We start from the raw sequence: 14,636 nt of genomic DNA on the forward strand, positions 1-14,636 counted from the left end.
CTGACCCTCACGACGTCAGGGTCTCACTGAGTCCTTCCTGTCCCACAGCCTACCCCCAGCCACAGCCACGGTCACCAGCCCACTCCGGCCTCGCCTCCTAGAGCAGCCTCTTCCCCCACGGCCACCTGTCCAGGACTCAGATGACTGGCCCCTTGGCAGTAGTAGCCAGTCACTGGCAGTCCTCTTCCCCAGCTGCCACAGCATTTGCTGCTCCTGTCACTCATGGACGGCTCACCACCCGTCACTCCATGCAACCGTCAGGAGGTAACCCTGACCATTGCCTCTCAGGGTGGGGTGCATACAAGAAGTCTGTCACGGGCTGGGGCTGCAGTCTCCTCTTCTTCCTCAGCTGCCCTGATGTGGCCTGGTGTGGAGCAGTTGCTCAGATGGGGAGGAGCTGGTCAGTCAGCCTCTCCACAGGGGGAGGAGCCTCAGCCTCTCCAGCCTTCACTATGGTTTGCCAGGTCCCTTGATGATACTGGGTGAGGAGTTGAGCAGTCAAGTGTGTTTGTTTGGGGGAGACCACTGAGGAGGCAGAGAAGGTGTCAATGAGGAGAGGCTTGCCAGCCTGGGCAATGTTTGCTGGTGGGCACATGGGGTGGAGAGGAAGGGGGGAAGCGAGACCCCAGCAGACCTGGTTAGGCTTGCTCGAGTCAGGAATTGAGTTTGGATCATTTGCCTGAGGCATCTTGGTCCGGGAAAGGGAATGCACTCAGGGACCCGATGGCCACGTCCGGGGTGTCTCCCCCGTACATACCTGCCAGCTGGACTTCTGGACATGAGCTGGGGGGAGGAGGGTGCCACTCAGGAGACAAAGGTGGAGAGGTTGACTCCGGCTGCCCCACACTGTCCCTGGGGCAGACTGTGTACTGAGGGGGAGCAAGCAAGCCGACCATGGTGTGTGTGCATAAATGGGTGTGGCTGTGCATCCATATGCACCCCTGTATGTACACATGTGTAGTGGGTGAATGTGCATGTGTGCGCACAAGTGTGTGTATGGAAAAGCATCAGGTGCATGTGAGTGTGCATGTATGTGCATGTGTGCACACATGTGAGTGTGCGAGTATGCATTTGTGCCCATGTGTGCCCATGTGCATGTATATGTAAGTGCATGTGAGTGTACATCTGTGTGCTGTGTGCATGTGTGAAACGTGCATGTGTGTGCACCTGTGTGCTGTGTGTGCATTGCGTGTGTTCATGTGTGTGTGCACATGGGTGTGTGCATGTGCACACTTGCTGGTGCGGGACTGGGGATCAAGGTGCAGCCTCCCAGGAGGCCCGGGCGGTCTGACTGGCAGGTGCAGGCAGTGGGAGTCGGGGTGAAGCCAGCCCTCCAGTGGTTGCTGAATGCACACTGCAGGTCCTACATCAGACTCCTGGGTCAGAAGTTCACACTCTGGAAGGTTCTCACATCACTAAAATGAAAGGCAGCCTGTAGGTCACGTGTGGCAGGCTACCCGTGAGTTCAAAGAGCCTTGCAGACTGAGGACAGTCACTTCGCCCTGGCCACATTACAGGGCCTAGTGGAGCTGCTGCTGGCATTGGCTTATTGTAAAACCTTAAAGCTTACCTCTCTGGAAACTTTTAAACATGTCCAACTTTATTAAGAGTGTCTCCACGGCAGCCGTATTCTCAGCACTTTTTGATTTTTAACATCACATCACATGCTTTTATCCCTGCCTGGCCTCAGAGAGATGCTCCTACCTTGGCCTCCTGCATATGTGCCTGGGATTACAGGTACTGACCCTCAAACACGGCTTGTTTGTTAAAATCTTGATAGCATTTTACCCGGGCTAGCCTTGAACCCCTGTTCTCTACCTCCTGAGTAGTGAGATTACAGGTGTGACCCGTCAAACACAGCCTCATATAAACCTCCAGTGATCAGTCCCGTCCTTCCAGCACAGACTTCCATTTCATGAGTCTGGATACAGGCATAGCCCTGGGAAAGAGGGAAAGTGGAGGGGAGCCAGTCAGAGAAGCTGGCCGCTCGGGAGGGCCTGAGGCCCGGCAGGGTGTGGACAGAGGGGGTCGTTTTTCTACCACAAGAACATCGCATAAAGTTATTTAAGTTACATTAAAATGTTTATATTTCATTTCATTAATTTATATATTATTAGTTTATTAACATACACCAAAAGCACATGGAGATTTCACTGTGATAATTCCATACAGGCCTACAGAATACTTCTTTACGGTGTACTTTGAATAGGCTCATCCCTCTAAAACAAATTTTTGTCTTAACATCAAATAAATTTACCCATTTAAGTTTTTAACCATTGTTAGAGTTTTCTTTCACACTGCCATACCACAGGACATACTCAAAAATTATAAGTAATTTTTTAAGTGACAAGGGGCATCTGAAATGAATTTATTTAAAAAATAAAGCTAGGATCTCAGTAGAAAACTTGGGAAAAGGCATAAACATAATTTATGTGCAAAAATTTATGTGCAAGAATTCCATTTGGGGCTGGGAAGGTGGCTCAGTGGTGGAGTGCTTACCTTGCATGCATGAGACTCTGGGTTTAATTCCTCAGCACCACATAAGCAGAAAAAGCTGGAAGTGGTGCTGTGGTTCTAGTGGTAGATCACTAGCCTTGAGCTGAAGAGCTGGGGAACAGTGCCCAGGCCCAGAGTTCAGGCCCCACGACCAACACACACATAAAAATAACCCATAAAAATTCCACTTTACTCATAATCAAATACATCTAAAATAGCACCACACTGAAATGCAGTGCTATTTATGTCCATAAAATTAGCAAATGAGTTCTCATTTTAAGAAATGTGTGTGTGTATGTGTGTGTGTGTGTGTGTGTGTTTGTGTGTGTGTGTGTGTGTGTGTGTGTGAACTAATTAGGACAGGGAGGGCTAGGTCAAGTTCTTTAGTACTGACCTTTCGAAGAACAACAGGGCCAAAGTATATGAAGAACCTTAAAAATATTCACATCAAGGAGGGCACTGGTGGCTTATGCCTGTAATCCTAGCTACTCAGGAGGCTGAGATCTGAGATTCATGGTTCAAAATTACCCAGGCAGAAAAGTCCCCGTGAGAAATAGCACTGTGGCTTAAAATGGTAGAGCAATAGCCTTGAGCAAAAAGAGCTCAGCGACAGTGCCCAGGCCCTGAGTTCAAGCCCCACAACTGACCAAAAAAAAAAAAAAATCACATCATGTAATGTAGTAATCTCAGTTCTGAGAATTTATCCTAAAGAATCACAAGTTCAAGGGGAGGAGGGAGAATTTTAAGAACAAAAGAATGGAAGCCAAATGGCCAACATCAGAGAAATAATGAAATTTATTTATTATTATGTGCTGGTCCTGGCTTACTTTTTTTAGCTCAAGGCTAGAGCTCTACCACTTGATCCCAGATCCACTTCCAGATTTTTGCTGGTTAATTAGAGATAAGAATCTCACAAACTCTCCTTCCTGGGCTGGCTTTGAGTTATGATCCTCAGATCTTCGCTTCCTAAGTAGTGAAGATACAGCCCTGAGCCACCGGCACCGGGCTTAGTAAAAGGACTTTATCTCTCAATATGGAACATTCTTCAGGGGTTAAAAGCTAGGCTTATGATGTGCTGGTGATTAATGGAAGACATCTTTATGTATTTAGGTGTTTTATCTTAAAGCAGATTGTTCCTTTTTTTTTTTTATAATGAACAATCTCAACCACAGAATATCTGGACAACCATGGGGAAGAATACTCCAATGACTGCCAGAACTCTGCATTTGGAGATGTCAGACCATAGTTCCTTCTCCCTGAGCTTTTGCTCTTAGTTCCCCATTAGAAGGAGGAGGAGGAGGAGGAGGAGGAGGAGAGGGGGGAGGAGGAGGAGGAGGAGGAGGAGGAGGGGAAGGAGGAAGAGGAATTAAGGGGGGGGAGGAACCACTGGGGCTGAGAATAAACTTTTTTCCAAAGACCCTGAATTTATCTACTTTCCCCAAGTACCCGCATCTGCAGAGTCACCAAAAATATTCTAGACCAGCAAAAAGAAAAAGAAAAGCACCTCAAAGTCGAATGAGATGAGGGCCCAGAGAGGCCAAGGAGAAAAATAACAGGAGATCGATAGGGAAACACTGGTTAGGGAAAAGCCAACACAAATAGAACCCTGGCTGGAATGTTCCCCAGTTGCTTCCATACTTGGTCCATGATCCTCGTATGTCTCTTGTGACCTGAGCCTGGTGCAGGTGTGCAGACAGAACATTAATCAAACCAGCTCCCAGACGCACTCCTCTGCCCCTTGGTGTCTAGAAATCTAAGTCATCTTGGCCAAAGCCACCTGCCCTGTCCCCAGTCTGGGCGCAGGCGAAGTTTCCAGCCACCCTCTCGTCTCTTTGGTCACAGTCTTCATCTGCTCCCTGCACTGGAGTCCTTGGTTCTGAAGGGGCTTCTTCTTGCTCCGAAGTGGAACTTTCTGGATACATCGTGGTGATTCTTCTCTCTGCATGTGGAGCCCCGTGAGCTCCGACTTCAGTGCACCTTGGGTCTCGGTTTGAATAATCTTCTTCTGAGCCTTTCTGAGAGGCCTGGGAACAGTCTCCCAGGGACCCCGTGCTGGGGTGGCCACAGGTTGCACAAGGTGTTTGGGAGCTTGGAGTGTGTGGAGGGCTGCCTCCCTCTGGGGCAGTGGGTGGTGTGGGCCTCCCTTCCTGGTGTAGACTGCTGTTTCTAGAAGCTTCCCCGCTCTGGCTCTTTCCTGGATTCACCAGAGCGCCACTCTTTTTCTTACTTTCCTGTCCTTCTTCTGTCTCTGTCTGTCCCTTTTCCTGTTCCCCTTCAGCCCCCACAGGGTCCCTGGCCTCAGAGCCCTGGTCCAGAGTTCCTGCCTTGTCAACCACGCTGTCCTCTAGACGCCCAGCCATCTGGTCCGGGGTGCTGGTGGCTTCCTCCTCCCTCTCCGGGCACTCAGCCCCCTCTGCCTCCCCGGGCTCAGGATCTTCCCCCCCGCCGGGCCTCGGGCTCTCCCCTTGCCCCTCTCCCTTCCCCACCACAGGTCCCGGGCTCAACCCCAGCACTCTCCCTCCCTCTGTCCTCCACAGATCCTCCGGAGGTGCCTCTGCCTCCCCGTTCATGCCTCCTCCTTTCTTCGTCTGAAGAATTTGCTGAAGGTCAAAGGCCCTTCTGATGGGGGCGCCCACGGCGCCCACGGTGGAGGAGCGGGGCAGGAGGGCTGCTCTCTTCCTGGCACAGGCATGGCAAGGGCAGAACTCATCCTCTGCAGCCTCCCTCCCCAGGGCTGGGCCGAGGGTGGGTGGGTCCTCTGGGGTGCAGGGGAGCGGCCCCTGGCCGGGGGCCGGCTCAGGGAAGACAGAGAGGTTGTGTAGGCCCCAAAGCCGGCGGCGGCGCTGCTCGGTCTGCAGGGATGTCTGTCCCCAGAGAGCTCCCCGGGGTGGCCCGGGGATGGTCCTCCCCAGGGCCGTCCTCCCTGCCCTAGCCTGGACCTTCCAGAGTTCTTGGCTGGTGCTTTCTTGGAGCCGCAAGCTCACTTCCCGCTCCAGCTCGGCTGCCATCTGGTCCAGCTGGCTGCTGTCCTGCAGGTTCCAGCGGGCGCGCAGTGCGGCCATGGCCCCCGCCAGGTGTGCCATGAAGGCCTTTTCCAGCTTTTTCAGCAGCCTGGACACCCAGACGGGGTCAGGGTCCAGGGATTCTCTGCAGGACACGGACGTGATCTCCTTTCCAGTCCCCGGGCCGGTCCTGGCTCCTCTGGGCAGCTCTTCCCCAGCAGCCTCCCCCCGGGAGCCACGGGGTCCCTCCCCAAGCGGTGAGTCCTGGTGGCTGGGACACTCGGTGGGCTCTGCGGGTCTCTCCACCCTCCCTGGGGGACACAGCCCCGCAGAGGGGGCGTCGCGTCCTGCCTCCTCTTCCAGCATGCCCATGTCTTCCTCTGAGCCCTCTCGGTCCCCAGAGCCAGCCCCAGACATGTCATGCTGGCTGACGCCTGGCTTGAGGATTCTTTCCTCTCCTTGTGTCCCTTCTCCCTCGGTCTCTTCTAACGCCTCCCCATCCTCCTGCACTGAATTTTCAACGAATTGTTCCTCTGCAGGTCTTGACTCCTGCTTCCGGTTGTCTCTTTCTGTCTCCTGGGAGCTGGTGGAGCTGGTGGAGGGACTTGGCTGTGGGGCCCCCAAGCCCTCAGGGTACCTCAAGGTTCCAGAATCTGGCCTTTGGGAGACTTCCGGAGGCAGCTCCGCCCTCTCAGGGGCCAGGGCCCCATCCATGGCGCAAGGCACGCTGCCCTCCCCCGAGCCTGCAGACCCGCTGCTGACGTCCACGCCAGAGGATGAGGTGGGCGTGAAGCCCTGCGTCACCGGCAGAGCCCGGTGTGACGCCAGCGTCCCCAAGCCCAGATCCCCGCGGCCTTGTTCGAGGCCACACCCCGGCCACAGGGCCTGGGAGATGGTCAGGAGCTCCTGGTACCCCGAGGAGCCCCGGAGCCCTGCTTTGCCAGCCAGCGCCCCCAGATCTTCATCAAAGAAGCGGAGGCTGGCAAGGCAGGCGATGAGGGCCCCGGCGGAGTGGCTGAGCCTCCTGGCCGCCGTGCCGGACACCTCTGGCAGGCTGCTGGGCCGGTCCTGCTTGGTACCCAGCAGGGCCTTCATGATCTGCGTGGAGGCAGAGATCCGTCCCGGAAGAGCGTACGGGCTCACACCATGGCACCCGCGGGCCGCCTCTCCCTCTCCGGCCTCCGCAGGGACAGCCAGGGACATTTCTCCTGGAGCTTTATCCTGGTGGCGATCAGCCTCTGATCCAGGGCCTGCGCCGCTAGCCACTAGCAGGGCATCTGCTGGCTCCGCTGCCGAGGACTGCTGTCTGGCCGGGGGCAGCTCCACCCAGCCTTTCAGAGAACGGTTGTCACCGGGGTCCGCCTCCTCCTCCAGGCCTTCCGGGCCATGGCCGGCCACGTGTGTGGTCTCGCCCGCCATCTCGTACCCCAGGAGCGCAGGTGCTTCTGGGATGCTGCCCAGCCACTCGCGGACGATGGCATCCGGTGAGCTGTGGGGCAGGGTGCTGGGCATCACCAGGGGGTCTTCCTCCCGCCCCTCCACGTTCTGCTCTGCACTAGGGGGGGCTCCGGGCAGCCCCCGCCTGGACCCTGCACCCTCGTCAGCCCGTCGTCGGCCAACACTGCCTCCACTGCAGCTCGAATGGCGCTTCTCTGCCCGGGGTGGCTCCCCTGGGGGGGTGGGGAAGTAGCCGCTGTGGCCCCTGCAGGCCTCGGAGGAGGGTCTGGAGATGGCCCGCACCCGAGTAGGATCCTCCGAGACCCGGCAGGCCTCCGTCTGTGAACAGCAGCAGCCGTGGGGGGCTCCGGACGCCCCACCATGAGGACATCCATCCAGCAGGATGGAGGATGAGGAGGGCCTGGGGGAGCCGGCGGCCTCATCCCCCAGGCTGCCGGCCCCCCGCACGTGGGCGGCCGTGGGCGCTGAGCCGTGCACCCTGCACTTGTCCCCTGCTGGCTCCTCAGACAGAGCCCTGGGGCCGTGGGACCGGGAAGCCCCGTTGGAGTTACTCCTGGACGTGGTGACGGCGTTCTTGGCCTCTGCCAAGTCCTGGGAGCCAAGGGAGGGTGGTCCCAGGTCCTCAGAAGTCTGTTTCCTCGCTCTGGGCGGGGTTGGCAGCGTCCCGGCGCTGGGGCAGGCTCTCCTCCTGGCAGGAGGCCTTGGCGCTTGCAGGGCTGCGGGGTTGGAGGAGCCCTGGGCGTGGCAGCAGCACTGGTCCCACCCGGCCTGGCCTCTCTGGGCGGCTTGGCTGGACGGGCCCAGGGAGCCAGCCAGCCTCCTCTGCTTCCTCCTCGCTCTCTGGGCTGGGGCAGAGGCTGGAGGAGGGACGGAGCCTCCTTCTGCATCCCAAGAGCTAGCACGGTCCACACTCAGGGGCAGCCTCGCCACAGGCCCACTCCTGGCCTGTGAGCACCCAGGGCCCCATCCACACTTCTCTGCCTGGAGGTCCATGCTGCTCAAAGACGGGGGGCTCGGGGAGGGAGCCCTGGGGCTGTGGTCCTGGGCGGCCTTGCCCTGGGCAGTCACAGCCCTTGCCTGGCTCCGGCTGGCAGGGTGCTGACTGTCCTGCTTGCTGGCCTCCTCAGGAGACCCAGGATTGGCTGATGAGTCTGAAGGGGCCCTTGCTACACCTCGGGTTCTGGGTCCCAGGCAGCCACATTGCCCCCCGTCACGGAACCCCACGCCCTCTGTGCGTGGATGGTGGACGGCCTCCTGCTCCACCCTGCTCCGGGCGGCACTCACAGAGGCTGGGCAGGGACTGCTGCTGTCCCCCCCACTTCCCAGGGCCCTGGGGTCACAGGAGTCTGGCTCAGAGCTGTCAGCGCTCGAGGCCGGGCTGATGCTGTCCTGGCTGTGTCTTCTCCTGCCGTGGGTCCCTTGGCGCCCGTAGCGCCTGCAGCGGGAGAGGTGGACGGGCCCCCAGGTCCTCCGTGGCGTGGGCCGCTCTTCCGGGGGGGCGCACAGTGGATTCCTCCAGATGTCATAGCTGGGCCCTGGCCGCCAGTCGCTACCAAGGGCTCCCAAGGGAGCCGGTGCCCGTGTCCCGGACTCCCCAGTGCTGCAAGGACGGCCCTCCGGTCTGCAGCAGAGAGGCTCGGCGTCTCCCAGGACCGGGGCCTCGCCACTGGCTGCCGTGGGGGTGCTGGCCCGCCCCATCCCCTGGGACCGCAGCAACGCGTCCGCGCCCAGCAGCTGGAAGCAGACTTTCATCTCCACAGACAGGCTGCCGTCCTCATTCACGTGGACCTTCTTCCCCACATTGTCACCAGCTACCAGGGGACCAGGGTGGGTGAGTGTGACCTGAGGGTAGCTGTGGGGGACAGACCCCACCCAGGCATGAGTCCCGGATGATGGGTGCTCACCAGGACCAGACTTGGCTGGCAGTAAGGAAAACTTGGGTGGCTTTCCCCCAGATCTGGGCCTCAAATGGATCACGCTCTGCTTGGCCTTTGGTCCCCAGCGACCTGGTACGCAGGGAAGAGAAGAGAAGAGAGAAGAGCAGTGAGCCGCGGAGGAGCATAGCCGAAGAGCGGGGTCCTTCCAAAAGAACCATCTGCAGAGGTGCTCCTGGGAAGCCACAGAGCCACAGAGCTAAGAACCAAGAGCTACAGAATGAAGTCTGAGTCCAGCCTCTGTGCTGCCAGCTGGGGGGCTTCCAGCAGAGCCGCATTCTGAACTGCGAAAGATGCACGGTGCTGTTTGGCTTGGTAGAGTTGCTTTGACAGCACATGGCCATGCCTGGCTCCAACTTGCTGTGTATACAGCCAGCATGCGTCATGCGATGCTTGCTGCGTAGAAAGCTTACTGCATGCAACGTGTGCTTGCAATTGGGTATGGTGATCGATTATCCTCACACATCAAACTGATAAATAATTTGGGGAGAGGGGCAGAACACACAAAAACAGATTGGTGGTCCAGCTTATACTCCAGTTAGGAGAAAGGACTGCTAGGGATTGAAAACGGCCCTGGGAAAGAATGGATGCCTGAATGTTTCTTTCTTCATTCCCTGAGGTATACTTGTTGGGAAGGCAGGGCCAGCAGAAGCTGAACTCATGGTCAGCAGGAAAGAGCCCTTGAGAGTATCTGGGCAGAGGCAAACTTAGGGGCTCCCAGAGCCTGGGCCTGGGCCTGAGCAAGTACCTATGCATGTGGCTTCCTGAAATGCTGCAGTCACTAACACCACTGTTGCCATGTTTTAATGGATTCTCACAAAGGCGAGAACTTTGTTTACCCACCAAATGTGCCTCTTGTCATTCCATTTAGCATTGTGTGTGTGTGTGTGTGTGTGTGTGTGTGACCAAACTTTGGCACAGAGGAGGCGTTTTGGATTATAACCGGTCAGGTGGATGGGTGGACAATCCAGCCATCACATGCTTACATCCTGTGACTTGCTGCGGGCCACCTCTGTTACCTACAACCACGAATGACTCTGAGAGGCGCGAATGCCCAAGGCGCCGCCCTTGTGATCTCATGTCCACCGCGGTTCTTCAGGAAGCAACTCAACACTCAAGATTTCCAAATCCTCACTGCCTCCATCTCACATTCCAACTCCTTCCCTTCAAGTGTTCTGCCCAGTGAGGGACCCCACAAGCAAGGGATGACCTCAGAATCTGGGCCAAACACGTTTCCTGCCTTACCTCAAAGGAACACCAGCCTGCCCACAGGACCAACTCACCATTTTTGCTCCGTGAAGTCAGCCCGGAGGAAGTTCCAGCCCTGTGTATCCCAGCATCTTCTACCTCCAGAGCCCTGAGGGCCTCCTTCCCAGCGCACACCAGCACAGACGGGCTATGCAGCAAGGCCTGCAGACAGTCCACCTGGAGGAGACCGGCATGGGGTCGGAAACCTGGCCTGCACGCCCCTCTGGTTGGGAAGGCCCATGGGAGGAGGACGGCAGTCTCTCTAATCCTTCCTGACTTGTGAATGTCTTCACCAGATTCCTGCTCTAAAGACTCCTCCCCTTTCCCCACACACACATGGTCTCCCCTTCCTACAGCACTGTCTCCACCAGCTCTGTCTACATCTGTGGGTCACTACGGATGGAAAAGAGGGCAACACCAGAGGCTGCTCCTGCCCACACGTCCCCCACAGAGCAGGTCTCCACAAGCAGCCACTGAAGAAAGCTCCCTGGCCCCGCGGGGAGACCCGATTCAATGTCACTCCATTTTCCCAGCTGGATAGTCCTTGCTGGTATCTGACCTCTGTTTCCAGTACCATAGAAGCCCTCTGCCTGTGCTCCCCAGAGTACAGCTCTCCTAGGAGAGCCCTTCCCTTCCTGGGTCCTGTCCCGACGCTCCTCCACCCCCAGACCCCCCAGGAGAATGTGTGTCTTCTGAATCAGAGTACAGCAGCACGCTGCAGAAAACAGGCCCCTCTTCTTTGAAGGCCTCACCTGGCCCCAGAGGCCGTGAGTACCCATGGTCTGCACAGTCACTAGCATGAACTGCAGTTCGTAGTGTTGGGCAATTTATTTCTGTCCTTAAACTGCAGGAGATGGTCTTTCTCATTTCCTCCCGTTAGAATGGCACGCTCATTCACGAGGAAAATGATGTATGTCTGTGCTGTACCCCAGATCTTTCAGTTGGTTAGAAATGATTGTCAACTTTTAGGTATGTTTCTTCTTTGATTTAGATTTCTAGCCCATCTCAGAAATACAAACATGACGCAATTTATACACACAGCCATACTTCTTGGGGAGATCTGACCTTTCAAGGAAGAAGAGAGGACTGAATCTACGTGGAGCTCCCATCATTGGGAGAGGAGTAGAGTCATCTGGGGAAAGTCATTTGGGCTCTAGGATCTAAAAGAACGTTCACCCGCAGAGGACTCAAAAGTTGATAGGCAAGACACAGCCCTCCCTGGGGAGCAACGAGGTCATCATGTTTACAGAAACTCTACTAGCCATGCACGAAGTGGATGTGAAAATACGCGGATAACTTTTCTCTTGTGCCGGACAAGCAAAGAAAGTGAAAGGTGCCGAGGGAGGCATGTGTGGATGAGCAAAGCCACACTTGTTGTCCACACCTACTTCTGGACACCAACAGGCGGTGGTGACCTTCCCCTTCCCCTTCCCACCTGGGTGAGGGCCAAGGCAGCGTGGCTGTGGAGGGGCTCCCGGGCCAGGTGGAAGGAAGCCTGTTGGATTGACTTGACCTCTTCACTTTTACTTAGGGAAATCAAGAATATTACTTCTTTCCTTCTAAGGGGCCAAGGGACTTAAGAAAGAGTCAACCAGGTACTTAGGGCTCACACCTGTCATCCTAGCTATGCAGGAGGCTGAGACCTGGGGATCGTGGTTCAAAGCCAGCCTGGATAGGAAAGTCCATGAGACTCTTATCTCCAATTACTCACCAGAAAACGGGAAGTGGCATTGTGGCTCAATGTGGTAGAACATCAGCCTTGAGTGAAAAAGCTCAGAGATAGCTCCGAGGGAGTTCAAGCCCCACAATCAACAAAAAGAAAAGGAAAGGAAAGGAAAAGGGGATGAAAGACCAGACCCCATCGCCTACCTTTTCCCCACTGGTTGTGTACAGTTGCTTCACGGGAAAGCGCAGAAGGTCAGAGGCTCTGCTGAGGAAGGCCGCCAGGCTCCTCGTGTTCCTGGGGCTGAGAACCATGCTTTTCTGGGACCTGGGGTCCCCATGCTTCACCAGTGTCACTGTCCTTGGGGCTGCAGCACCCTTCCAGGAAGATGCTCCTGGTGTGTGGCGCCCACCTGCGAGACCCTGGGACTGCAGAGTGGAAGGGCTTCTCCCCTGGGGCCGACCTGGGCCACTGGAGGTCTTGGGGGGCTTCCTATCGGAGCAGAGGTAGCAGCCTCCATCTTGGAGCTGTTCTAGGGTGCTGAGGCTGTGCAGGCCCCGGGGGGTGGTGATAGAGCGCACCCCGAAAGACAGAGGCACACGCTGAGAGAGCTCATCCATCAGGGCACTAAAGGTCTTGAAGGCTCGCTGGTGAACGGCCACGCGAACCCCAGCAAAGCGGGGATCCCCTCGCTTGAAGAAGGTTATCTTCTTGGCTGGTGTGACCCTGGCGACGGAAGGAGCGGCAGCCGTGGAGGGCGGGAGGCCCGGCCGGCAGCTTGGGGCCTGGCCCTTGCTTGGGGTGCTGTTCATGACGTAGAGGCCCGGGCAGCTGCTGTGGGCAAAGGGAGAGAGGGGTCAGAGGGCAGTTTGTGGCTGCACTTCCTGTCTCTCCCCTTTTTATAGAAGTGCTTCCTGTGACCTCAAATGGGCTCCACTAAGCGGTGCCGAGGCCTCTGAATCCATCTAGACAAAAGGTCAGCGACTTGGCACGGGCAGAGCTGAGCTCAAACCTCAGCCCCACCCCTGACAACTTGGGTAGCACAATGAGGGAACCTGGATCGAGTCTCTCCCCTCCACGAGATTGGTAAGGTGCAACCTAGTCATGCGGCATAGTGCTTATCATTAAATGCGTTTATGCTTATGAAACACTTGGCGTGGAACACATATGCCGGATCTTTACTCCTTTCTTTCCTCTTGCCATTTCTTGCGCCCTCTCCTGCCAGCCTCTCTCAGTGTGTTGTGGTTTCTGTCCTGAACACGTGGGTAGGCCTGACAAAGGCCACGGGGCATAGGGTGAAAATCCTGGACAAGGAGTTGGGAGAGTAGACAGCGTGTCCCCCTTTCCTGACCCTCCCTGTGTGGCTTAGAGAATTCTCCTTGTCAGGTGTGCAGAAGCGCGGACCCCAAGCTCCTCAGGTCTGAGGAGACAAAGGGCCTTGGAGCTCTATGCCAGTAACTCAAACAGGAAGCATCACTCCATGTCCCGTGTCTTCTCTGTTAGATCGTTCGCTTTAATGTAAAAGTCATGCAGTTCCTCGTGTTCCCCGCGGTGTATTTGAAAGCTGCACTGTGAACCCTAAGAACAAACACCTCAGCTCACTGCCATACACACTGGGCACCAGTGGAGGGTTTGGCTGTTTCCCCACGGTAGTGGGATCCCACTGTATCACACCTGGTACTCATACAAAACCCTTCTGCTGCACATCCTTCCTGCTCAAGGCCATCAATCTGTGCTCTGTGCACAGCCAGGCCGTCCAACCTTCCCCTGAGCATACCCTGCAACCTCGAACCCTCAGGGGCTGCTCAGTCACTGAAGCAAAAGCTCAGGCCTTCCCCCCGCCAGTCCAGGGGGTTCCCTACTTCTCCACTTCCTGTGGGAGCCTCATCTCTTCTTGCCTGCAGTGGGACCCCGAGATTCACCACGGAGATGGCTCCATTGCTGTACTCTGTCACGCAGGGCAACTTCTGCAGTGCTCCTTTTTCCTGGGATAGATTTTTTTTTCTAGCCCATCCCACCAAGATCTAGGAAGCAGAGTCTGCCCTCTGTAGGGCACCCAGAACCACACTTGACAAAACACAGTCCAGAAAACACGATGAACCACAGCGGTGCTCTGCAGACCTTCCTGCCTGAGCCAGGTCTGTCACGGTGCTCGTGAGCAGTAGTCAGTGAGAAGTTTTCCCAGCTCGTGGGTGCTCAGCGCCTTCTCAGGCCCTCGCTCTGTGCATGCCAAAGCGGAGAGGTCTGTTCTCCACAGCCATGGATGCGCTGGTCACCAGGCCATGGCTCTCTCCTTGCTGTTCTCTTTCTAGCCCTATTCTTCTGCAGGGAAAGAACTCTCCTCTCATTTTCAAGTTCTTGCTGCACAGAGGCCTTGTAATCCTCTCTCATCTCTGGCCCAGCTACATGATTTGCTTTCTCAAGCTCCCTCCTCCCTGCTGATCCCTGTAAAGGGCTCGCATTGGGCCGCCTCTGACGGCCCTGCAGCTGTCACAAGCTGTCCACCTCCGGGACCTGCCTGGAAACAGCTTTTCTTCCCACTTGATTCTCATCTCCATTCCTGACTGCAGGTGTCCTTCCTGGCCTTGGCTGGGAGACCCATAGAGAAAGGAGGCCCGGCCCCCAGTTCATCCTGACCTCCCGCGTCCCAGCGTCACCATGTTCTCCATCCCCCCAGGATTCCTGCTCCTCCCCTGCCCTGGGCGCTGGACCCTGCGCCACGTCCTCTGGGACAGGGGCTCAAGGTGAGGCGGGAGCTTGGCCGGAGCTGAGGCTGTGCTGTGCGAGGACCAGGCAAGGGCGCCTGGCAACTGCCGCGCCTGCCTGTCCCTTCCC

The 14,636-nt window shown here is 56.6% G+C and overlaps 1 protein-coding gene across 1 annotated transcript; it reads right to left on the reverse strand.

The window, feature by feature from the left end:
- Positions 1-4,241: 4,241 nt before the first annotated feature.
- Positions 4,242-12,613, reverse strand: Rp1l1 (RP1 like 1). Its single transcript, XM_070015931.1, has 3 exons — positions 12,008-12,613; positions 10,174-10,315; positions 4,242-8,962 (listed from the first exon to the last, which is right to left on the reverse strand). The coding sequence occupies exons 1-3, from the start codon at positions 12,611-12,613 to the stop codon at positions 4,242-4,244; spliced, it is 5,469 nt and encodes a 1,822-aa protein (XP_069872032.1).
- Positions 12,614-14,636: the final 2,023 nt, after the last annotated feature.

The sequence above is a fragment of the Dipodomys merriami genome, unplaced genomic scaffold (assembly GCF_024711535.1).
Source record: "Dipodomys merriami isolate MVZ:Mamm:240054 unplaced genomic scaffold, mDipMer1.0.p SCAF_12, whole genome shotgun sequence".
In the NCBI taxonomy this organism is placed as follows: Eukaryota; Metazoa; Chordata; class Mammalia; order Rodentia; family Heteromyidae; genus Dipodomys; species Dipodomys merriami.

What these genes read in the sequence shown, in the direction of transcription:
- Rp1l1 (XM_070015931.1), bottom strand. Translation starts at nt 12,613, where the DNA reads ATGAACAGCACCCCAAGCAAGGGCCAGGCCCCAAGCTGCCGGCCGGGC. An exon ending in ACACAACCAGTGGGGAAAAG is followed by an intron (nt 10,316 to 12,007) that starts GTAGGCGATGGG and finishes GGTCTCCTCCAG; the next exon opens with GTGGACTGTCTGCAGGCCTT. An exon ending in GACTTCACGGAGCAAAAATG is followed by an intron (nt 8,963 to 10,173) that starts GTGAGTTGGTCC and finishes CCTGCGTACCAG; the next exon opens with GTCGCTGGGGACCAAAGGCC.